Consider the following 25,355-nt stretch of genomic DNA (forward strand, 5'->3'; position numbering starts at 1 on the left):
GAATGAGATCTTCTTATGATTGCCTTTGAGAAATCCGTGATTGGAAAGTTTTGTTAAACACCAGTGACAAGCAGCTAATGGCATAATATCTGCTTTGATTTTCTCAGACACACTCTAAGTTTTCATCCTCACTTCTCTGTGGTCCCTCACCTTTGACTTCCTTTATCATGTAACTGCCAATTTTGATCGGTTAATTGAAAGAGGAAGAGTGACAAGAAAAATAAACAATTTAGCTCAGTGGATTGCCCCCTTTACAAATAAGGAAACACAATTTGTCCTTCTAGATTTCAGACTAAGCTGATAACATTTTAAAAATCCTGTACAGAAAGGTCTTTTTAAATGCTTTTATTTGCCAAAAGTTTTGGGTGATTTTGAAATACATTAGACATCCCATTCATTGAGGAAAAAGACAGTTTATTCCAAAACATTCTTTAATAGTCCTAAACTGATTTTTTCTATCAGAGCAAAAGGAACAAAGGTAAAAATCCACCTGAAAAAAGATCTTTGTATCATGGAAATTATGAAGCTGGATTTCTTAGACATTAAAGAAATTCACAGACCCACGTAGTTTAAAAATTTAATTTTTAAGATTACATTTTCACAACACATTATGACTGTAACTGAGTTACCTGAATACCAATTATTACCTCTAGTTATTTTTAGCAAGGGAGCTGGACTTCACTTTACTTAATGCTAGCTTATAAATTTAACTTTGTAAAATTATAGGGGAAATGTGTCCTGGCTAGCTGCCTCTGCCCAAAGCAAATGTCATCTCCCCTAAGTGCCACAGTTATATCTCCCCGTCCTCTAAGCTCCACTGAAACTTACCTTGTATCCTTCTTGTCCCCCACACCTTCTAAATAAGAGTCTCTTGCATCTATCAATATGTGTTTGTGGAAGAAAGGAAGGTGCAGAAAAATAAATACGCATCACAGTTTAATTAGGAAAGTAAGGGCTTTGAATCAAACCTAGCTTTGTATCTCACTTCATCTGTTTATTCATCATGTGACAACAGACAGTTGAGTTAACCCTTCTGACCTTAGTTTCCCCATCTTTATCATGGAGATAATGAGACCTTCTTCATTGGATATTGTGAAGATTAAACTGGATATGATTATATATCACCTTGCACATAGAGGCTCTCAATTAAAAAAACACTTCTCTTTCTTCTATTCTAGCATATCATTCATGGTCCAATCCTGCATTACAGTTGGTTGAATGCAGGTCTGTTTCTAGGCAGCACATTTTTGAAGGCAAAGTTGTTCATCTCTGTATTTCCTGTAGAACCTAGGGTGATGAGCTGCATAGTCTGGAGGCACAGGAACTGCATATTATACTAAATTGAGGGCTGAGCCAGGATGGCCAAGGCTGTGAAGCAATTATCCATGGATTTGGTCATTTGGGCTCTTTTGGTAGCATAGTTCCTCTCATGAATTTCCACTCTGGTCTTAAAACAGCCCATCATGTTTTTAAATTAGCTTGCACAAAATACAACTAATTTCCTAGATTCTTTGGCAACTGATCAGAATACTATTCTGCGTCTCGCTATAGAAATTCCTGCAGGCATATTGACCATACCCTGAGAAAGACAAAACTGAATGTACTACATGATGCTGGGAAAACAAGTTGTGATGAAAACAGCGCTGAGTCAAATAAATATAGATTATTAACTCCAGCTTGCCCTTGACTGGTCATGAGACCTTGGACAAGCTACCTATGCTCATTAAGCCTCAATTTAACTTCTTGATGTCTCGACTATAAAAAACAAGGGTATTTTTTGCTTTGTTTGGCAGTTTTGAGGAAAAACAACAACAAATGAGAGATAATTCTACTTTAGTTGTTACACAGGGTTGTTGGGTAGAGAAGGAAGGTGTTGCCTTGGAACAGACTTTAACAACTGTGAGGCAGGATAAAAAACAAGTCCTGAAAGCCATCACTTTTTGATCACAGTGAGCTCTTCTTTTGTAACGGTTCAGGCTTCTAACCTTATTTCCTCCTTTGGCAACTGACCAGCTCACGCACACATATTAGTGATGAAATCCACATAACTCCATATCTTTTCCTCTGCATGGCCAAGAGTTTCAGTGCAACATGAAAGTGCTGTCACGGATCCATCGTGCAACACATACAGTGCTGTAAAGCAAAGGCCTCGTCCGCCTGCAGGCAGCAGGAACTGCATGCATTACCCTTCTGTCTGATGTACAGCCTAACTGCTTCGTGCTTCTTCTCATGTGTTGAGTCACAGCTTTCTTGTAGAGTATTTCAAAAATACAGCCCCAAAACAAAGCATAATCGAAAGTCATCCCAGGTGAAAGTGGTTGGCTTGGGGGAGGTCACACAGTCCTTTCAGTTCAGGTAGAATCCTTGTTTCTAGGTCATTTGACCAACATCATCCCAGGCTCCTTAGGGAAATCAGGAGGGGGCAGAAGCAGGCTGACCAGCTACAGGCTACACACAGAAGAACGAACCTTCCCAAATTTCTGGAAAAAATCTTCCTGTGCCTGGGCCAAGGCCTCTTCGTCAATGTAGACAGCCGGCCTCTTGGCCATGAGGAAATACTGCACCTTCCTCAGATTCCAGCCCATCACATACTGGAGCCAGCCGCAGACAGCCGCGGTGGAGCGGCCCACCCCAGCGTTACAGTGCACGTACACGATGTGTCCCTTCTCCAGCAGCGCATGCAGCAGGCACACCGCCTGGGGCAGCATCTGTACTCGGCCTGCGGTGGGGAAAGCACAGCACACATGTGAATAACTAAACCACCAGATACCGCCGCTGAGGTCTCCTCCAGCACAGCCTGAAATCACAGGGCTGCAGAGGGCCAGGCAGGGATACGAGAGTTTGCTTTCTTCCTGCATTGTGAAGGAAAAAGTGAGACCATTTTACAATCTGCTAATAGCAAAGTGGAAAGAGCATTCCAGAGGCCAGAGGCTCTCTCTAATCCTTCCCTGGGTATTGCTGCTCCTTTGGGTGACTTCGCCATCCATGCAAATATCCCTCCAAAGAAAAGTGACCTATCGCCTGTCATCAGAATGCACTTTCACATGAAGTTTTTGCAGTGATTGGTCAGAATTTTAGAGGATTAAAAAAAAAAAATAGTTGTCAGGTCTGGCCACCTGAATTTCAGTAAATCCAAAAGTATCTTCCAGCTAAATGTAAAACACAGAAGCGGCCCATAATAGTTAAAGGAATCAATCTGTTCATTCAACATACACTCATTTTCATTTGTTCAATGGAATGGGTAACATCATTCAATACAGATGGATAACCAATTGTTCATTTATTCCCTCGAGATACAATGAATACTAAAACTGATTTAATTTCTATGTTTTCAGGAAATTATATAATTATATAATTTGGGGTTTACTTCAAGGTTACCATTTTGATTATTAGATTATTCAAATATCTTCTCATCATGCCAGGAGAGGACACGCTATGCCCTGCTGAGGCCTGGTAGACTCTGCTCCGCTCTCTCATCCCGTGGGACAGAGAAGCGCCCCACAGTCACTTCCTTGAGCTCCTGGATGCCTGAAGTTTCTCCTGCTCACAGGTTCTCAGTACAGAGATATTTTGTAAGTTGGGTTTTTTGTTTGTTTTCAGCGGGTGATCAATGTAAATTATTTCAAATGGAAAGGAAGAGGGAAATGAGAAAGTCCTCTTTTGAGGGCTCATGACTTGGCATTCTCTAGCTACAGGAACACAGTGGCCCGAAAGGATCCTCCAACGGTCACACACAAGAGTCCTGTGTGGCTTTCACGTTGCCATCCTTATTGGATGACCAAAGAGATGGGCACACCCCTCCCTCGAAAGATTTCACCTGGGGATCTGCCGTGAGGCCCAGAATTCTCCCATGACAGCCACTCCCATGTTTAGACTTCCCTCTTTAGATGTCCTTTGGTGAAATACAAGTGCCCCTGAAGGAGCCAACACAACACACTGAGATGAGGCATCAGCACCTGAGAAGGACAGAGTTTACCAAGGACCACAGTGTGGTTTGAAAGGCCTCTCACTGGCCATTCCACCCAGCCAGGCATCATCCTCAGCTTCAGGCTCATCAAGCTCTGAGAAGGAGCAGAGTCCACATGCAAGCCAGGATAATATTCTAATCTTGTTGCTGGAGCTCTGTTAACCCCCTAGTGAAGAGATCTAAGACTGCATGCTCCACACAGCAGTTTAGAACGTTTGTACCTGGAATGCCTTCAGGCAGGGAGGACACAGTTTCAGTTCCTTGAGCTCCATCCCTCTCTGGCCTGTTGCCATACACTGTTGTTCCCTGCCTGGTCCCCAAGGGCATTTGTATTAGAGTTACCAGCTTCTATGTATATGTGATTCCTCATAGTCCAAACTGAACCATGAACTTTAACCCATCTAAACCACCACACCTGATTCCACGGCACCGTGAGATTACAGCGAGGTGGGCCTGCCTGCCACTCAGTTACTCATGGTGCCCTCCTAGAGGCACTAAAATATCACTGGAGATGCAACAGGATGGTGAGAGCATCATGTGCGACAGCAAGATGTCTCAGCATGTCTCAGGGAGAGCACTGCATGGCAGATCCACTATTTGCGCTGGGGGATCAGAGGACCAAAACCTCCAATGTATGATGGATCAGCCCTGCTGAGAATGGAGAGGCCTGCTCCACTGTGGGGCTTCTGTTCTGCTGAGGGTATGAGGGGTTCACTCCAGGGAAAGCTGGGTGGGAGGAGAACTCTGCTGCTCGAGCTGGAAGCGTAGGTTCTTCCTGCTCCTGCCACAGCTAGCATCACATGGCAAGCTCCCTGCTGTGCCTGTCTCTCCAGATACTATGTGCCTTGGCAGGAAACAAAAAAGAATCATTTAACATAGGTTCAGGCTTGCCTCAGATGCCCAGTATGTGAGTAGCCCACAGTGGTCATTTGCAGTAGGAGCTGCTGGACTCAGAATCCCAGCCCCTGGCACTCGGCGCATACAACATCAGTGTAACCAGCCTGCAAACAAGATCTTCCCTGGTCCCAGTCAAGATCCCTTCCCCAGACCTGTTCTCTGGCCAGAGGTTCCCCTAGGATGGGTCTGCACCAAATAGCACAAATGATGCAATACATTCCCCTTTTCATTTTATGTGTAAAACATTCTTCAAGAGGTATGTACACAGTTTAGAAGTTAAAAAGGGGCATGTGTTAGTTTGAGGTTCTGTGATCTCAGGCACACACTCCTGAAAGGTACATGTCAGCTAACATGCAGAAGCTCCCAAGGCTCCCAGCCTCACACAGATTTCAGCATTGGGCACAGCCATCAGTGATCTTCTCCTGGAATCACTCAACCATTGCACTGAAGAATGAGCAAATGTTTAATCAACATAAAGAATAAATACTTAAGAAGGGTATCAGAGGCCAAGTGCGGTGGCTCATGCCTGTAATCCCAGCACTTTGGGAGGCCGAGGCGGGTGGATTGCCTGAGGTCGGGAGTTCGAGACCAGTCTGGCCAACATGGTAAAACCTCATTTCTACTAAAATTAAAAAAAAAAAAAAAAAGCCAGGCATGGTGGTATACACCTGTAATCCCAGCTACTCAGGAGGCTGAGGCAGGGGACTTGCTTGAACCAGGGAGGTGGAGGTTGCAGTGAGCCGAGATTGTGCCACTGCACACCAGCCTGTGGGAGAGAGCAAGACTCCATCTAAAAAAGAAGAGTACCAGAGAAGTAGCTGGTCCAGGGTGCCCACTCATCTCAGCCTGGCCACAGCTGGAGGCCTGGTTTATTCTGATGTCTTGTGACTACAAATCACCCTCTTTGGTTGATGGTAGATAACATTTATTGAGCCCTTTCTACCTTCTCAGCACTCTCGTAAGCATTTTACACGCACTAGCTCATTTACAACCACCTCTTAACAACTATGAGGTCAGCACTGTTGTGATCTTCAATTTATATATGAACAAATTGAGCACAGACATTTGCCCAAGGTTATTCCTTAAGTGGCCACTCAAACTCAGCCAGTGTGACTCTGAAGCCGCAGGTCTTAACCACTGTACTGTGGTCCTTCCCTAATCCACCTGGTTAATGGTATTTGTTGGCCCCCATCTTGTCAATCTGGATTCTCAGTCAGTCTCTCTGCACTCACTTACCAGCCCATGCTGCTGCTCTTACCCTGGGTGAGAATAATGTCCTCCTTGAGGATTAACACCTCTGCCCCACCCTAGAGGAGCCCTCTCAAGAGGACCATGTCTCTCCGCTTGAAACCCATTCTAGGAAGTCTAACCTAATATGTGACCCACTAAGGAATAAAAAGAGGGTCCCCAGGAAGGTTCATCTTGATGTACCCAGCTCAACAAAGCCAGTGTCAACCAGAGCAGCTATAGATAGGCTCCACATAGAATTTAATTTGATAAGACTTTTCCATTCTTAAAAACAATAAAACCTCAAGAAAAGACAGAAATCCAGATCTTTTAACATAAAGTATTCCAAACTTTAAATGTTGACAACTAAGTTGAAAAACTGTAAACCCTTTGCAGGTCAAACAAGACATTCTACCCTCTGAGTTTCTGACTCTGTAATTTAATACAGGCCCTAGTTCTCAGTAGATGCTCCATACACACTCATTAAGTCCATGAATAAACACAAGACTAGAAAAACAGCAATAAAAGCCTATTTGATCTGAGACACTACTAAGCACTTCTAGCCTAACCTGTGGTTCACACCAGCTCCAGGCTAATCTGACTCTGGACCAACCAAAAGCTTCCTGAAAGCACTATTGAGCCAGCCAAGGTTGTGAGGAGAGGGAGAGGTAGAGCATTTGGGCAGGTAAGTCAAGTAGCCTGAGGTATTAGGGCCTGAGATAAAAGAGAGGGGTCAAAAGGCCCTAAAGATATGCTTTATCCCAGGTTGATCCCGAAAGAAATCTGCAGCTTTCAGCCTTTCTCTTTCTCTCTCTCTCTCTCTCTCTCTCTCTCACACACACACACACACACACACACACACACACACACACACACACTTTCCTTTCTTACTCCAGGAGCAGATATATGATGAATATATTATTTGGGGGGCATATTTTTTTCCATCTTTGAAGTGTAATATAGATAGGATCTACATTATCTATAACATCCTTTGGTAGAAACTTAAAGACTTGGAACTAATCCTACAATTCCAACTTTGTGATTTTCAAAGCCCTTTCATATCAATTATCTTATTCTACTGTTATAGTCCTGTAAGGTGGAAATTACTATCCTCATTTTCTTAATGCAGGAACTAGCCTGCCGATATCCTCCCAGCTACCCAGTGGTGACAAGGCTTATGCCCAGTTGTCTTGGCTCCAAGGTCAGCATTTCCGTGCAATGGGAGAGCTGAATTCAGTGTGTTGAGCGAGGGAAAGGAAGTCAGACTTTGACAACAGAGGGGTAGCTGAGGACTTCATGAAGCCTGTGAACTCATTTGGGAGACAAGGGTAGACATTTGTTATAAATAGTGCTGCAGTGACAGAGGTCAAAACACAACCTGAATACCTTCTATGCAAAGAAAATTTTAATGAGCAGATTTGTTTCATTTTGTTTTGTTCAGGTGAGTGTTAGATTTGGCAGATTTTCATTCCCTAGGTGAAAGACACAAACCAAAGTGTTTATAAAAGATTTTAAAAAAAAGAAATCTACACCACCATTCCACATATGACAAAAGCATGCAAGAGTAAGGATCGATCACATGATTGATTGTAACAGGTCTGTGACCACTAGCGGTGACAGTCAAGCCTAACAAACTGTCTTCTTTCTCAGACTTCAACTGAGAGCATCATGCTGCAGCTCAAAACACTTCCAACTGGGTTTTTCTCTAGAGTTCTAAAAATATTCAGCTGATTAATCTATGTGTTCATTGGGCTAATACTGTGAGCCACAGACATTGGTCTATTGGTAAAAAGTTCCCCTGCCACTCAGAAGTGGTTATTAACCCTTAGATTACACCCCCAGGTTAGGCCAAGCCAAAGAAATCCATTAGTCGGTCTTACAGCTGGGCCTTTATCATGTGGAAGCTTGCATTTTGCAGCTCAAATGCCGCTGCACTGTCTCAGCCTGAAAGAAGCTATGCTACTGCACTAACAGTTACGACTGTGACCTGGTAACCCACTGACCACAAAAAAGGTTCATGAATACAACTACAATGGGTCCTTGGGGATACAGTTTTCCCTCAGGCTTCTCTGCAGAGTCCCAAACTATCAAGCAAATTACCTATCTGTCAGCAGAGCCTTCAGGTAATCAGTGTGTGGGTAGGGATGGGATGGCGGGGGATGCGTGGCACAGTTGGCAGCCTAACTTCTCCCAGCCTTGTCTCACATCATTCTCCAACAGGATAACAATGCTGTCAAATCAGATTCAGAGATGCTAACATCAAAATGCTCTCTGGAAGCTACAGTCCTTCAAATCCTAACTATCTTCTCTGTTTTGAAACCAGGAAAACCAGCTGGACAAGGTGAATATCACCTAGATTCAACCAATGTGCATCTTCGCAAATGAAGTTTTTCTTTTTCTCTTCCTTGAAGAAGGGCAGAGCTCTTACAGCTAAATCATGCTTCCTTAGGTCAGGTTACCAAGAGGAATAACCAGACTGTCAGCAGCTCTCTCCACCTTCAGGAACAAACATTATACCCCATCCCCAATGGCAATTCAGCTCAGACGCAGATCAACAAAGGGGCCCAGCCTGGCCAGGAGGACCACCTGAGATCCATAAAGGGCTGAGGTGGGCAAGGTCCAGAAACGTAGATTTCCTGTGGTCCTCATGGCTTTTTATCTTGCAGACCATTCACTCTTGGGGAGACAAGCTACTTCCCTTGCAATTTGTAGGCTCTGCCTAACTCCCGATGATCATGAACATAAGCGGTTGAAATTGCATGGGTCTGAAGAACCTGCCTGAAGCGTCTGTGTAAGAATGCAGGGAGAAGCTTCATAGCTGGTAAAGTTGCTGTCTGGAGCAATGTTCTGGGTCCGACTGCCAGCCTTGAAATTCAGAATGGGCCTCTTTTTAGTTCTATGACATGGGCAATAACTTTTTCATGCCTCAGCCTCTTCGTCTGCAAAATAGAGACAGCTACAATATCTGCCTGGAGTCTTATTATGAGAATTAAATAAGCTAATTCTTGTAAATTGCTTAGGAGAGTGTTTTGTACATAATATACATTTGGGGGAAGAGGGCTAAAGATAGAAACGTCTCTGAGCTGGATATCACTGTCCTTTCCCCAGCAGAGGAGGTCATCAAACTCCTTAGCCTCTCCCATTTCCGAAGCTCTCTGCTGCCCCCTGCTGACAGCTGCTTGATACTATCGGTGTAACTTGCTTCTCTCCTCTGCCAACTGTAGTTATCTCTACTCCTCTTCCACAAGTACCCTATTCTACAACCAGGCTAAAATCCCTATCATTCCTCTAAAATTCCATGCTTCTGTGCCATCGCCTGTGCTGCTGCTTCCCCCTAGCATGCCCTTTCTCCCTCCACATCTACCTATCAAAGCCATGCCCACCTCAAGTGCCATGGCATTCACGCAGCCTCCCTTTGTCGCTCCCCAGAATGTGCTCTTCCCATGCATAACCCTCCTCCAGCACGGTCCTCACTCCTCTCCTACCCATTCCCCTCTGTGCTGTAATTAGTGTCGAACTCGTCTTACTGTACAACTGCTTCTTCCTGCTATAGGATAGCGTCTAAAGTCCTTTTTGTCGCTCAAATCCTGCAGGATCATCTTTCCTCGTTCTCGCCACATTGGTCTTTCAGTTTTTGCAACACTCTGTGCTCTCTCCTGCCACAAGGATTCTTCTAAGCTGCTGCTTCTGCCTGGGCCACTCCCTCCACTCACTCTTCCTCCAGCCCACCCTCAGATCTTAGCCCAAACACTGCTTTCCAAGAAAACCCTCTTTGACCCCACTTCTTGGCCTGATTACCTGTACATAATCTCATAGCAATATCTATATATTTTTCTAACAAAAAATTCATCATAGTTTTAAACTTCTATTTTTAGTCATTTGATTAACATTTGCCATCCCTATAGGACAATGCGCTCCGTGGGGGCAGAAGTTGTGCCTTTCTTTACCGCTGTGTTCCTAGCTACTAGCATAATGCCGCATACCCAGTACATACACAATAAATATGTGTTGAATGAATAAACAAAGAAGCCACATTAAACAAAATCTTAGCCACAGTGTCAAAACATATGTATTATATATATTAAATCTAAAATCTTATATTTATTCCATTTCTACCATTCATTTTTAAGATATTAAATTATAGATAGACAGACAGCAAGGGTTTCTCTGAAACACAGCAAGGAGGCAGAACAGTTCTGATCCTTACCTTCAGTGCTCATATCTGGTGTTGGCATCCAGATGTAGGCCAAGCCTTCTTCCCTATATAGTTTAATCATAGTGTCTGGAGTCATGGGCTCTGGGTAGCGGTTACAGCCTGAGGAATTCTGTACAATATCCCATTCAGTCTGGAAATTCATTACAGCTGTAATCCCCAATTCATGCTTCAGTTTGATGGTTACATGTTCCACCTGACGAGGGCAGCTACCCAGCCAGATATTTGGTAGAATTCTAATGAGAACATATGGAGACAACTATCACTAGTGTTGTTCTGATTTGAGGTTTAAGGAGCTGCATAAAACATGTAGTATTAAAATATAACTAACCTTTAAGTCTGGCACAGGAAAAGCTAGATATTTTAGAATATGAACACCAATGTTATTATTGAAAGAAAAAGTACTGGTGTTGCTGCTTTGGGGAAAGCAAGTATTTCAATTAACTAGAACGCCAGGAAATGGACATTTGCAAACCAAATCAAGCAATATATTAAAATAAGTCTACCAAGTTGTACTCATTCCATGAATGCATATATGGTTCCACATGATAAAAATCCATCAATAGACTTCAAATGCTAACAAATTAGAGGTGAAAATTCCTGTAATTATATAAATAAATTCTGAACAACAAATTTCAGCAGGCATTCCGGTTTAAAAGTCTATGTAAATATTTCAAATAGTATGAGACTTTTAAAATATGCTAAAGAACAGAAGCTAAAAAACAACAGACTTCTTTTAATAAGATCAGAATCAACATTAATTCCATTAGTACCTAGCAGTGTTCTATAGGTTTCATCTAATGCTGCAAGGTAAGAAGGAGAAATAGCAATATAGTTTCCTTTTGGAAATTATCATTGAGGTTTATTATAGAAAAAAATAAATGAAAAAGTTAAAAACTCAGAAAAATTTTAATAACCCTTTAGACAAGAACCCAAGGAGAAAAAACATAAAACACGCTTATCTGGCTGGATGCGGTGGTTCACACCTGTAATCCCAGGACTTTGGGAGGCCAAGGCAGGCGGGTCACCTGAGGTCAGGAGTTCGAGACAAGCCTGGCCAATTCTACTAAAAATACAAAAATTAGCCAGGCGTGGTGGTGGACACCTGTAATCCCAGCTACCGGGGAGGCTGAGGCAGAAGAATTGCTTGAACCCGGGAGGCGGAGGTTGCAGTGAGCCGAGACTGCACCACCGCACTTCAGCCTGAGTGACAGAGTGAGACTCCATCTCTTAAAAAAAGAAGTTTATTCTCTCCTGTAGGGTAAGCAGAACTGAAGTTTTAGAAAGACAGTGGTGGATCTTCATTAGAGAACTGGGCAACTGGCTTCTCATGTTAACAATGTTGACAACAACAGCCAAAAGGAAAAATGTAAAAACCAAAAAAGAAGCTGGGCACAGTGGCTCACGCCTGTAGTCTGGCACTTTGGATGGCTGAGGCGGGGATTGCTTGAGGCCAGAAGTTCCAGACCAGCCCAGCCAACATGGCAGAAACCTCGTCTCTAGTAAAATTACAAAAATTAGCTGGGCGTGGTGGCACACACCTGTAATCCCAGCTACCTTGAAAGGCTGAGGCCTGAGAATTGCTTGAACCCAGGAGGCAGAGGTTGCAATGAGCCAAGATCACACCACTGCACTCCAGCCTGGGCGATGCAGCAAGACCCTGTCTGAAAAACAAAAAAAAAAAAATTAAAAAAAAAAAAGATTTCGTATAACATTTAGTAATAATTGTATGATGTTAGGCCAAGTTATTTATCAACTCTAACCTGTTGGTGTACTCATCTTTAGAATGGGTCTAAAAATAACTCACAAAAATCTTGTAAGGAATAAATACAATTAATGTACCTGAATTGGACTGAAACCGTGGATGCACAGTAAGTGCAAGCGGATTTTGTGTAGCTATAGTGATTTACTTATTTTTGTAATTTACTTTGCATTGCATTGTAAAGATTATTCAGTTAATTCTTCATTGTTTCCTATATTCTTCATTTGAATGCTACAGAGTAGAAAATACCCTATTTTTTTGTATGAAAGCTAGCTTTTTTTGTTTTTTGCTTTTTTCCTTTTGGTGGTGGTTGTCATTGCTGATGTTAACAGGAGAAGCCAATTAACTAATCCTCTAATGTGGTCATGACCCATAATCAGTGAAAATTATCTCATAAGATCTGGCACTATCTGTCTAAAGCCTGAGCCCTGCTTCCCCTACAGGAGAAGAACAACTTTTTTTTTTTCTACTTGTGTTCTTGTCTAAAGGGTTATTAGGAATTTCCTTGCAGAAATCCTTATTGAGGATTATTATGGGAAAAAAATGATAAAAGAAAAGTTAGAAATGGCAAAAGACTTAATGGTGATGGAAAGAGGGGCATGAAATCCAAGGCCTTCATCTTATCCCTGGCTCCCGATAATTCTTAGATATTCCACTGGACCCAGTGTACTGAGAGAAAGACCTTGAGCAAGGACACTTGCAGGGTGCCCAAGAGCCGAGCTTCATCAGGACCTGGATAGCTGAGTATTCAGGGGGAAACATCACACCCACTTGCTGATTGCCCCTTCCCTCTGGCTGTTGAGTGAGACCTGCCTCTAACTAGATGTCCCATCCCTCTTTCCAGATCTTTCAAAGATCCCTTACCCAGGGACCTGCTGGATGCCTAGTGAGGTGATAGTGCTGGGCTCACGTATGTATACTTTGGGGTTCAACTGAGCACACTAAAGCTCCTAAGCTGGAAAAGAGGGAAGTGGACACTTCCGTTATATAACCAAGAAATAGAAACTATTATAAGACACTAATTTTTGTTTGTTTGTTTTTTTCAACTGGCAAAATTTTAAAGAGGACTGGTAAAATATTAAAGAGAATTTCATGACAGGCAAGCTAAAATCCAAATACCACTCAGCATTTTCTTGAATATTGCACTCTTTGAGTGGGTACTAGTTAGTATTTCGCTGGTCGGTAAATGCCAAAATAAAATGGCTGGCTGATTTTTCACACAGGATTGCATAAAAGCTCAAGAATAGTTCATAGAGATACACAAAGGGTAAATTAGGACATTTGAGCCTGCAATATAAGAAATCAGAGTCAGCATATCCCAAACCAGAGTCAGTCTATAGAGTCACATGTTGTTGCTAAAAGAGGTGTTATTCTATCATATCCTTCAGCCCTGGCCTTCAAATGTTTTTAAGGTGATAGGGAAACTCAGAACAAGTCAAAGATAAACAGGCCCAAAGCCGGTAGCTTAACACATATATCTCACACATAACATTTCTGATGGAAATAAGCCCTTAAAATATACATCCAGACATGGTGGAAGTCAGAGTCCATATTTAAGAAATGAGTATGAACTAATTTCTGCTACTTTAAAACAAGATGTTCTAAACCTAGAGACAGATAACTAAAGATAAACTCTGAAAACAAACACTATATTGAAAGATAGAAAAGTAAGGTTATAAAGTGATTTGTACTGAATCATTGTATGGGATGCAGAAACAAAGACTGGGCCTGTTGGAAACAAACACATCAATGGATTCTGCTTAATCAGACAGCTAAAGTGCCCTTCATGTGCATCCTATTTCAGTTTGTTTTCCAAAAGTAGGTGATATATTTCTAGTTATAGGATTCACTGGGGGTAACAAGATGCATGATATGCTTTCTAAAAAGTAATTAAACTTTTACTTATCCATTCAAAAGAGGATAATTTGATACCATTAAAAATTCATTTTTACTCATCTCAGTTTTAGTCTTCTTTTGGTATCAATGTTATTTTAAACAATTTTTAACATCAGGATTTTTAGGGTGAAAAGAAGCCTGTTGAAATATGAGATTAGAGAATAAAAATTCTCTGTAAGAGTAGTTTTAATGCAAGGCATCCCAAAATTCAAAGATATAATGGAATAAAAGTTATAGCTTACAATTATAAGTTATATCATAAAACTTCCAGAGACTTGTTTCATAAATAATCCACTATCAGTCATGAACTCAAGAGATTTCTGGCAGCTCCACTATAGACTATTTGGAGGTAAAGAGACGCCAACTGAACCAACAGGGTATTGACACTCAGTCAGCTCAGGACAGAAGTTTTCAAACCTGGCTATGCATTCAAGTCACATGAGGTACTTTTATAAAAACATCTATTACCAGGATCCACCTCAGAGATACTTATAGAGAGGCTTGGGGGTTAGGCCTATAATTCTGTAGGTTCTTTGATTTTTGGTCTGTTTAGAAATTAACTAAATTACGTAAGCAGCAGATTCCAGAACCACCACCTTGGACCACCAGTCCAAGGTCTCCATATGCATGTAAGAGAAGCCTAATATATAGAGCCCAATATCTTTTTTAAATATCAGTAAAAAATATGGAGATGAGAAAAAATGGGCTTCCTCAGTCTGACATATCTACAAATTAAGGTGAGTTCTTATCTTTGTCCAAAAAATAGTGTCAAGACTACAAATAATTCCTAGATAGTGAGGAGTGAGAAATTATTTGTTATGAGAGACAATGTATATCCATGTGTTCAATGCACAGTACCTTCTAACTGGTCAAAACTAAATCTACTTCTGAGCCACGACAAATATTTAATATAGTCCTATGCATAAGAATGTACTTTTGTAGAAAAAAAATCATTAACTAGGGTTTTGACTATTTCTGCTGTGCTATAATCAGATTATACATAAATAAAATCTACCCTAGTAGTATTACAACTTAGCTAAAGACCAGGGGAAAGAATAGATGGCTGACATTCTGGAAGCTTATTTTCTTAGACTGCAAATCAAAATCAATTTAATTAATTTGAGTGATCTGGATTTGTAGTTCCAGGTAATCATATCATAATACTACAGTATTTGTTTCACCCATCAGGCTTGGGCCTGTGGTCCAACAGCTACTGAAGCATATGAATCAGAGGCTCAGCTGTCAGTCAAAGGAAGCCTCACTGGCATATCAGACAGAATGAGCATCCAAGCACTTTGTAAAAATTACCACAGGGTATCGACAGCAGAAGTGGGTGTCTAAAAGACAAAAGGTATTGGGAGACAAGTCCATTCAACGGACTTCACATTAGAGCTTCCATCACTAATGGCCATGAGAAATGGCAGAATAACCTTTTCCTAAAGGTGAAAATCAGCATTATTTTGTGTCCATCGAAAGAAAAAAAGATGAGGAAAACCACAGGAATAATGGAACCAGCTTTTGTTTATTTATCACACCTAAAGACTCCAACTGTTGAACTGCAGTGCCCTCTTCCTAGCCATACAAACGGAGCACCATTTCAAAAAATAGAGAAAATCGATTTTGCTGAAGCTCTTAACAAAACCCAGCTAAGAATTTAAAAGGAAAGAAAAAAAAAGCACATTTCCTAAGTTGGATAATTGTGCTGCATTTATCTTATTTAATATTTTACAGGCAATTCAATGAGAAATTAAAATATGAACTGGCTCTTAAATAATGAGTAAAGGGAAAAGAAGTCTATCAGTCCTATAATTTAGATCTCATTAGTGGGAAAGCAAGAGAAACATTAAAATCAACCTCTAGTAAGCTCCAGGCTTCAGTAGCACATACAGCTCCTTCTGCTGAAAATTTGTCCTCTAGCATCCAGTGTTAAGTTATTAATGCCAAACTTCTACCCCAAAAGGGTGCTTATAACAGGCTCCGGTTAAGGCTGAATAACTACTCAAAGACAAATTCCAATTTAGAAAGTGATACTAATTAGCTTCTTTATTAAACCATAGCTTTATTATAGTTTTTTTTATGAGTCATAGACTACGTATATAGAGCACAAGTTAATTTCTGTAAGTCCAGTTCATTTCTTACATTTTGGGGATGTACTATGGAGTTTAGAGCCATATGAAAGCAAATACTTTTTGACAAAATGCTCTTTTATTTTCCATATTATGAAATGCCATATCATTAATTTTAAAGGCCTATTATGTTGACCTGTGTCCCCCTCCCCAAACTCCTATGTTAAAGTCCTAACGCTTAGGAACTCAGAATGTGACTGTATTTGGAGACAGGGTCTCTACAGACGTGATCAAGTTAAACTGAGGTCATTAGAGTAAGCACTGACCCAAAATGACTAGTGTCCTTATAAGAGGGGGGTTTGAACACAGACACAGAGGTAAGACAATGTGAAGATACAGGGAGAAGATGGCTTCAAACAGATGCTGCCACTCAGCCCTCAGAAGGAGTCAACCCTGTGGACACCTTGATCTCAGACTTTCAGCCTCCAGGACTGTGAAATAATAAGCTTCTATTGTTCAAGCCACACTGTCTGTGGCACTTTGTTAAAGCAGCCTTAGCAACCCAATAAAAGTCTAAACATTCAGGCTTAAAATAGAGTCATTCAATCATCCAGACTCTTTTCAAATATCCATACACCAGACGTCCTTAAAGCATTGTAATAGATTTTTTTTCACCATTCATCCTGATGTTTGGAATTCTTGCAAATACAACTAGCATTTGATGGTAGTTCCCAAATGCTCTCTTTACACAATACTACCCTTCTTCCTTCCTTCACGGATGTCCTTCCATCTATCACCAGCACACCTCCCACATGGGGGAAAAGATCACCAGACCCCTGACTAAAATGACTGAAATACGTGGGCCCCTTCTTGATCTAATGATTTGGTACTGAAGTTCTGGGGTGTCTAGGTTTAATAAATGTGGTATAGTCCTGGGTCCTCTTACATGACTCTCAGAGAATGAACCTCAATGGAGAATCCCTTGATGTAAGAGCACGGTCTCTCAGACTCACAACTTCTTAAGACTGAGTCCAAGAGAGTTTGGCCTTCTTGTTTTTGAGCATATATAGCCCTGAAATTTGATTTATATGCCGTGTCAATAGATTATAATTGTAAATAAGGCAACTAGCAAACTTTGCTTCCTTAAAGTCAATCATAAGGCAGCACAAAGATTGAGGCAAATAACCAGACTACAACTTGGTTACCTTGATACAGATTTAAACAAAATGTGCCTTGAAAATAGACTATTGGTTTGTTAATGTTGTTTCCAATGCTGAACATTCTTTGAAAAGTTAAAATGCCATATTTAATTTTTCTTTTACTTAGTGAACTTGAAAAGACTTGTTTAAAATCAATCCCTTGCATACTGAATTAGGAAGCACAAAAGACCAAGGAATAAAAAATTAAATATGTGACTTTTCTTGTATTTGTTTTAAAGAATCTGTGGATTCAACAAATATGAAATGATGCCTGCTTTTTGCCAGTAATTCAACAACCAATAGTGAGCAACAGTAAGCAAGACAAAGTATGCCTTCATTTGAGCCTGCATTCTTTGAGGAAGAGAGGCAACAAACAAATACATTTACCAAATGTATACATTAGATAGAATTAATTTGTAATGTGCTTTTAAGAACATAAACATGGAATTAAAATAGAGAACTACAGGGGAACGAGATTTTAGATAAGACAGGAAGGTGCTCTCTGAAAAGGTGACATTAAAACAGATCTGACATCAGAAGAGGCAGATACCCAAAGTCCTTTTTAAAGCGAGAGTCAGGTATACTTTAGGAACTGTGAGAAACCTAGGGACATGGAGTGTGGTGAACAAGGAAGAATATGGAATGACATAAATATAAAATGACCAGGCAATGCCTTATTGATATGCTAGGGAATTTATATACTAATATAAAAGCAATGAAAAACCAATGAAGGGTTTTTAGGTAGAAGAGTGACATGGACTTAGAGCTTTTAAATGGTGACTCTGGCTGTGATATGCAAATTTGATTGGGTAGCAGGTGTAGCAGAGACTAGAGAGGAAGAGGGAAGACCTTTCGGATGGTGATGGCTCAGAATACAGTTAGTGGTACAGATAGAGAGAAGTGGATAAGTTCAAGATGTACTTTAGCAGTAGAACCAACAGAACTTGCACATTAATTGGATGCAATCGTTGAGGAAAAGAGAAGATTTAAACATGACCCCAAGGTTACTAAAGCAGTATGATAATCTAAATTTTCTTAATCAGGTCTACTCTCAATAAAACTAATATCTACAAGGTTCTTTACTATATATTTTTACAAGACTCAGAGTTCATCAACATTTTATTTATTAGGCACCATGTTAATGGCCTGCATATGGCCCAAAACTTGATAATATCAAGCTATTCAATTCCTTTTGTTTTCCCTCAAATCTTTATTTTTATTATGGAAATGTTAATAAAGTAGGGTTTGATTGAAGTAAAAACTTTATACACTGGATATGTAGCCCATCAAATTTAAGCGTTAAATTTAACTGATAATTTATGAGTTACATTTAATTCATGTTATAATTTATGGTTTAACTTTAACTCATATAGAAATATCCACTGTAGACAAAGTAGTACACAATGAAACAGATTTATTTATGTAATCAAGTCATTAAATAGATTTTTTAAGTTATTCTTTGGACTTGTGGGTCTTTATTTCAGCTCCAAAACAAAAATGAATTTAGAAAACAAGACAGTTGGAAAATGAAAATATCATGATTTTCTTCCTTTTTTAATGTTAATGTCTTCTTCACTGCCAACTATTTAATTTGTTGAAATACAAGGAATTCCTGGGATAAAAAGGGATTCCATTAAGTACTTTGAGCAACAACATTATAATTTTCTGAAAAAAAAAATAGTTTTGGATAGGTGTATGATTATTATTCATCTAGACCACTGCATCTCCCATATTAATGTGGAGATGAGTCATCTGGAGATCATGCTAAGATGTAGATAGTGACGTAGGACATGTGAGCTGGAGCCTGAGAGTCTGCATGTTCACGAGCTCCCATGTAAGACCCATGCTGCTGGCCCTTGGACCACAGTTCGAGTATCAACAAATACTCTAATAATTTAATCTAAATACTATTATCATATTATTATACATTGCAATGGTGCAGTACAGTTCATAATGTTCAGCTATACTGGGATGTTAACTAAGTAAGATCCTCCTGCTAAAGCAAACAGAAAGACAAGCATTGTATCTCTGTTGTTAATGCTAATATTAACCAGGCTCATTATTGTAAAAAATTCTACTAACTATAGATGATTTTAAAATCTCTTTTGCCTTTTTTTTCTTGAATTCCCAGTGAGCAAGCTGCAGGAAACCAAATGGTTGTGTTTACAGAATCACCTTCCTTGGTTCTAAATCATTCCCCTTTTCTACTACTTACAGTGCTCATTGACCTCCTGATAGAAGCCTAAAATTGTGCTATATTCTGAAAAGCTGCATAAGTTTTTTTTATATATGGATGCTGAAAATTTAGGAAAATACACATAAGACTTAAAATTTATGGGGCATCAAATAATTTAAATGGTTGAAAACTGACACAATTAGCAGTGCTGCAGTCAGGGATGTCAAAAATTAGATAAGGTTCTAGAAAGACAAAGAAACACTTCCTCTTCCCTATGAGATGTGAGTAATTAGGATGGCAGGAACAGAGGAGAAATATTATATTTTTAATTAAAAAATTATAATATTGATGCTTCCCAAATCCCTGGGAAGTTTTGCTTCTTTCATTCATCCTGAAGTCAGAGTACAAAGAGTATACGTCATGACATGAGAGAGAAGTCATGATAGCTACTACCTACCAAGGATGTGAAAATCAGAAAGGCCTCTGTCCTCCTTAAATTACCCAAGGATCCTGAGGATCCATAGATATGGGAAAACAGATACTTGTCAGTAATACTTGATCTATTTACTTTATTACTAAGTAGGAAAGATTGTAAATTAGCAATTAGATATGTAGCATAATACAATTAACAAGGAGAATTAAGTACCAATCCCACCCAAACTGAAACTGTCATATTTAAGTTGGTATATCTCAAACAACTCTAATCGTCATGAGTGCATTTGGTTACACATGTTCCTGTTTGCAGTTAATTCATCCTGGCAAGACCTTCAGAATACAGTTTTATTTAAGATCATCTCTTCTAATGAGCATACCTAGCTTCTATTGAGTGTAGTGCTTAATTGGTAAAAATTGATCTTAAATTTTTATCAACTAAAATTGTCTCTTCCACATTTCATAGCCCAGGGCATTCACATTTCCATCTTATGTTATGCAAATGTTTCAATATTTTCAAAAGTGTTGTTGTTGTTACGAGACAGGGGTCCCTTTATTGCTCAGGCTGGAGTACAGTGGCACAATCACGGCTCACTGTAGCCTCGAATTCCTGGGCTCAAGTGATCCTCCCACCTCATCCTCCTGAGTAGGACTACAGGCATGTGCCACAATGCCCAGGTAATTTCTTTTCTACTTTTTTGGAAACGAGGTCTTGCTATGCTGCCCATGGTAATCTCGAACTCCCCACCTCAAGTAACCCTTCTGCTTCAGCCTCCCAGGTCACTGGGATTACAGGGATAAGCCACCATCCTGGCAAACTTTTTTTTTTTTTGAGACAAGGTCTGGTTCTATCACCCAGGCTGGAATGCAGTGGTGTGATCTCAGCTCAGTGCAACCTCTGTCTCCCAGGCTCAAGCACTCCTCCTGCCTCAGCCTCCCAAGTAGCTGGGACTACAAGCATGCACCACCACTAATTTTTGTATATTTTGCAGAGACAGGGTTTCGCCATGTTGCCCAGGCTGGTCTTGAACTCATGAGCTCAAGCGATCCACCCGCCTCGGCCTCTCAAAGTGCTAGGATTATAATAGGCGTGAGCCACTGTGCCCGGCCCTGGCAAAACTTTTAAGGACATTTATTCTGCATTCACGACTGTGCTTAATTGTGTGGAAACCTCATCTAAGCTTGGAGTTCTCATCTAACGAGAAGAGTCTGGATCTCAAATTTTCTGATATCTAATTAATTTTTCCCTTAAACAATGTAAATTATCCATAGACTCTTATTAAGAGCATTCACTCCAGCAGCCAGAGACCCAGCACCTAATGAGTCCCACCTGGCACAACTGTTGTTTCACTGACAATTTAACATACAGTTTCTTTTTTCTTTTTTTGAGATGGAGTGTTGCTCTGTCACCCAGGGGTGCAGTGCAGTGGCGCCATCTTGGCTCACTGCAACCTCCACCTCCCGAATTTAAACAATTCTCCTGCCTCAGCCTCCGGAGTAGCTGGGATTACAGGCACGTGCCACCACGCTTGGCTAATTATTTTTTTTTAATTTTTTATTTTTTGTATTTTTAGTAGAGATGGGTTTTCACCATGTTGGCCAGGCTGGTCTCGAATTCCTGACCTCGTGTTCTGCCCACCTCGGCCTCCCAAAGTGCTGGGATTACAGGCATGAACCACTGCACTTGGCCAAATGCACTTTCTTTCATTCTCTATTGAAAAATTCCATCACTAGGTGATTGCATGTATCCTACTGATCACCCTATTACCCTACACACATTTATTCTTACCATGCTTCCGTCCCCTTCATAAACTGTGTCCCTCACATGCCTTTTAAGTGTGAGTGCTTCTTAGAGTTCCAAACTCTGGTCTCCCTTCAATTTATACACTCCTAGATATCTCACTGATATACATCGCTTTTACTGTCATCTATATGCTGGTAAACTCCAAATCCATTATCTCTAGCTCAGACTTCAACCCTCTATTGGAATTCTCTCCTGCCTATCCCATTAGAGTCAAATGAACTCATCTTCATTCTCTCCTCCTCTTTGCTCCCCACCTACAAACGTGCACGATTCTTCTCTGTGGTTCCCAGTCTCCAGGAATTGTGCCACAGCCACCCAGTCATGTAAGCCAGGAAACATCGCTTGTCTTCTCCCTATCCCTTCCCCCAGAGTCATTAGCCCACCATAAAAGTCAATTCCCTAAAGACTTGTAGAATGTTATTTCTTTCCTTCAGATCCACAACACTTAAGAAGTGAATTATATCAACAGCCTCCAAAATGACCTCCCAGTCTGTCTCCCTTACACACTGTCACTAGAGTGATCGTTTTAAAGTATGTGAAACCCACTCCGTATCCTAAAATACTGAGCTGAATACCCATCGCTTTTATATAAAGTTCAATCTTTTGGCCTGACTCTTTGGAATCTGACCCCTACGTGTGTCACCAATCCCATGTCCCCATATGAACCTCAATTTAGGGCAGATATTTGTAATTTTCCTAAAGAGCCATGCACTCTCCTTTCCCTTCCCCTTATTCTGCTATCATTCCTCTTCGAACACATCTTCCATTGCATTACCCTGCTCATCTATTCAACCAAGCCTACTTGATCTTCCTTGATCTCCAATAGGCTCACTTTGCGCTTTGCTTCTTTGTGTTCCCGTGGCATCTTATACATACCTTTGTAAAGATATGTGCAAACAATAACACATCTTTATTTCAGGCTCTGGCCTCTCTTGCTCTGAATTATGAGTTTTCTTAAGCATTTCATCGTCTGTATTGTGACTTCCTAGAGAACAAGGATGCTATCTTATTCCTCACAGTACCCACGGCACTTAACATTGCATCCAGCATATAGTTAAAAGCAAATACAAAGGAAGGAAGGCAGGAAGGAAGGGAAAGGGAAAGACGAAGGGGAAAGGGAAGGGGAAGTGAAAGGGGAAGAGGAAGGGAAGAAGGAAGGACTTTACTAACTCAAGATATTCTAGAGGGTTCATTCAGCTATAACCAATTGAAAAGCACTTCTTTGACTTTCACAAAACTGTGTTGAAGACATTGTCAACTGTTTTATCCCAAGGACGTATGTGTTAAATTATTTGTTGAATTTAGCTCAAAATAACAATTTTCTCTGCAGACAAATGTGAAAGCTGTTTTTAGTCAGAATATAAAACTATGTAACTCAACATGTTTCCTTTCTTGCTTTAACTGCCAGAAAAAAGACAAATTTAGTGTTCAATAGTAGTAATTAGACCGCCTCAAATCCCTGGTAATTTCTATTCTATTTGTTCTCATAGATGGTCTATTTCTATGTGAAATTCTTTTACTACACATTATTTCTTCTTTAAAGTCTTCTGTTAAAAATGATTATATACTTGTAAATAGGTGGTGGATGGTGGCAAAACCTAATTCTCCAAAACACTTATGTCTTCAACCTTAAGTCTCTTGCATTATGACAGCCACATAAAAGGTAGAGACCAGCCTCTATCTGAACCAGAGAGATTCATAGCAACCTAACAGAATCCCGAGTCCTTGATCAGTCTAGTTCTGCAGCTGTGTTTGTCAATCCAAAGGTCTCACTTAAAATGTACTGAATATTACAGCCACCCATACAATTCATCTGCAATAAAGTTTCATTCATGCTTGGAGTATACTCACATTTTTATTAATTATAACCCATGGACCATAACCATAAGTTCCATCTCATGCCACGTAGTATTTTAAATGTTAGCTGTTAACGCAGGTGGACAAGTTGAGCAGTAATGACAAATGTGATTCTAGAGCAGTGGTTCACAGCCCTGGCTACATGCTAGAATCTCTTGGAGGTCTCCTTCAAAATATCTCTGCTGAATCCTCAATTAAGTTCAGAATATCTGAGGCAGTGGGGTGGCACCCAGAATCATTTTGTCTAGGCACTCCCAAATGATTCTAATGTACATTAAGGTTTAGGAATCACTGATTCAGAGCCTGGGAGAGAGATCAGAGTTGCAGAGAAAGATGTGTCATCTTCCCCTTGTTGGGGGATTGCCTATCAGAATTTTAAAAATGAAAAAAAATTCTACCTTTAAATAACAAGCTTTGTATTTATTTACCTCATTGAAATGAAACTGGTTATAAAAATCTGAATGAAAAAGGGAAGTTAGAGGTGATTATTCATTTTCAGAGGATTTTCTTTCTTGATAAAGGATTCATTTAAGCATTTCTTCAAGTACCAAGTAGTGATTTAATTGATTTGTAGACTTATCTCAGTTATTAATTATGCTTGTGACCTTTGCAAAGTCATTTGAACCTCTCGTGGCCTCTCTTTTCTAATGTGTACACTGAGAGAACTGGATTCAATAAGCAGTTTCCCAGCTTTCACAGTAATTCTCATAGATTTCGAGATGTGACATGGAGGTAGGAAGGTGGCTCAGAGCTGGAGCCCTGGAGCCAGGCTGCCTACATTTGAATCCTGACTCCACTAAGTATGTCACCTTGGACAGCTATTTTACCTCTCAGTGCTTCAGCTTCATCAACTATAAAATGGGATTAATGCATATCTCACAGCATTGTGAGAATAAATGAAATCATATAGGTAAAAGCATTTAGAATGGTTCTGAGCGCTTAGTAAGCAGTATTAAAGCATTAGCTACTATCCTATTATGAATATTATACCCTAAAAAAGTCAGGGACTTAAGAATACTAATGTGTTGGTAAGCCTATATGATGGGGGCAAACTGTATAACATGTCAAAAATATGTTTGACCAGTTAGCTTTTGGTTGTGTGAAGACAGCTCTCTATGGGAACATTCTTTGGGGAAACCTGGACCACATGACTAGTATGCCCCTTTAAACTCTAGCATCATTTAATTCATTTCTGTGTCTTAGAGAGACCAGAAAACTATAGCTCATGGGCCAAATTCAGTCTTCCACCTATTTTTGTAAATAAAGTTTTATTGGCACACGACCACACTCATTTGTTTACATATTGTCACAGCTACTTTCCCACTGCAAAGAGTTGAGTAGTTGCAACAGAAATCATTTAGCCCAGAAAGCCTAAAATATATACTGCCCAACTCTTTATAGAAAAAGTTTGCTGATCCCTGCCTTAGATGTATAATGTGTTGGGAAACCTATAGCTCTACCCCATAGCAAGTTAATCATCATGGCAAATTTTAAGTTATGAATGGGCATTTCTATTCCATCTACCCAGTTGCCTGTAGGGAGAAAAGAAACGTTCATCAAATACAGGGTACAAAGAGCAAGTATCTATGGGGGTGGAGGCTCTCGATGATAAGGATAAACATCTGCTGGAAAGGAAAAAAGTTGAGGATCACAGATAGAAGAGCTGCTGATGGGAAGGAACAGAAAGCAATTAGGAAAACAGAAGGCAACTTGAAGGCTTTGGCCCTGGTTAAAGATGCTTTTGTATGATGAGCACTTTCTCCTCTCATTTCCCCAATAGTCTATATACCTTCTCAAAAATATTGATGTCCTTGGCCGGATGCGGTGGCTCACACCTATAATCCCAGCACTTTGGGAGG

General features: G+C 40.3%; 1 protein-coding gene across 2 annotated transcripts in view; it reads right to left on the reverse strand.

Annotated features, from left to right (window-relative positions):
* Window positions 1-393: 393 nt before the first annotated feature.
* EPM2A (EPM2A glucan phosphatase, laforin) overlaps window positions 394-25,355 on the reverse strand; it is a 106,543-nt gene continuing 81,581 nt past the window's right edge. Inside the window, exons 3-4 of one of the 2 annotated variants that reach the window (XM_004044795.5) lie at window positions 10,299-10,540; window positions 394-2,719 (exon numbers count right to left, since the gene is read on the reverse strand). In XM_004044795.5, coding sequence (XP_004044843.3) covers window positions 2,442-2,719; window positions 10,299-10,540 — 520 coding nt within the window. In that variant the 3' untranslated portion in view covers window positions 394-2,441. The remainder of the gene's footprint in view (window positions 2,720-10,298; window positions 10,541-25,355) is intronic. The other variant, XM_055389806.2, reaches the window with a different exon arrangement.

The sequence above is a fragment of the Gorilla gorilla genome, chromosome 5, assembly GCF_029281585.2.
Source record: "Gorilla gorilla gorilla isolate KB3781 chromosome 5, NHGRI_mGorGor1-v2.1_pri, whole genome shotgun sequence".
In the NCBI taxonomy this organism is placed as follows: domain Eukaryota; kingdom Metazoa; phylum Chordata; class Mammalia; order Primates; family Hominidae; genus Gorilla; species Gorilla gorilla.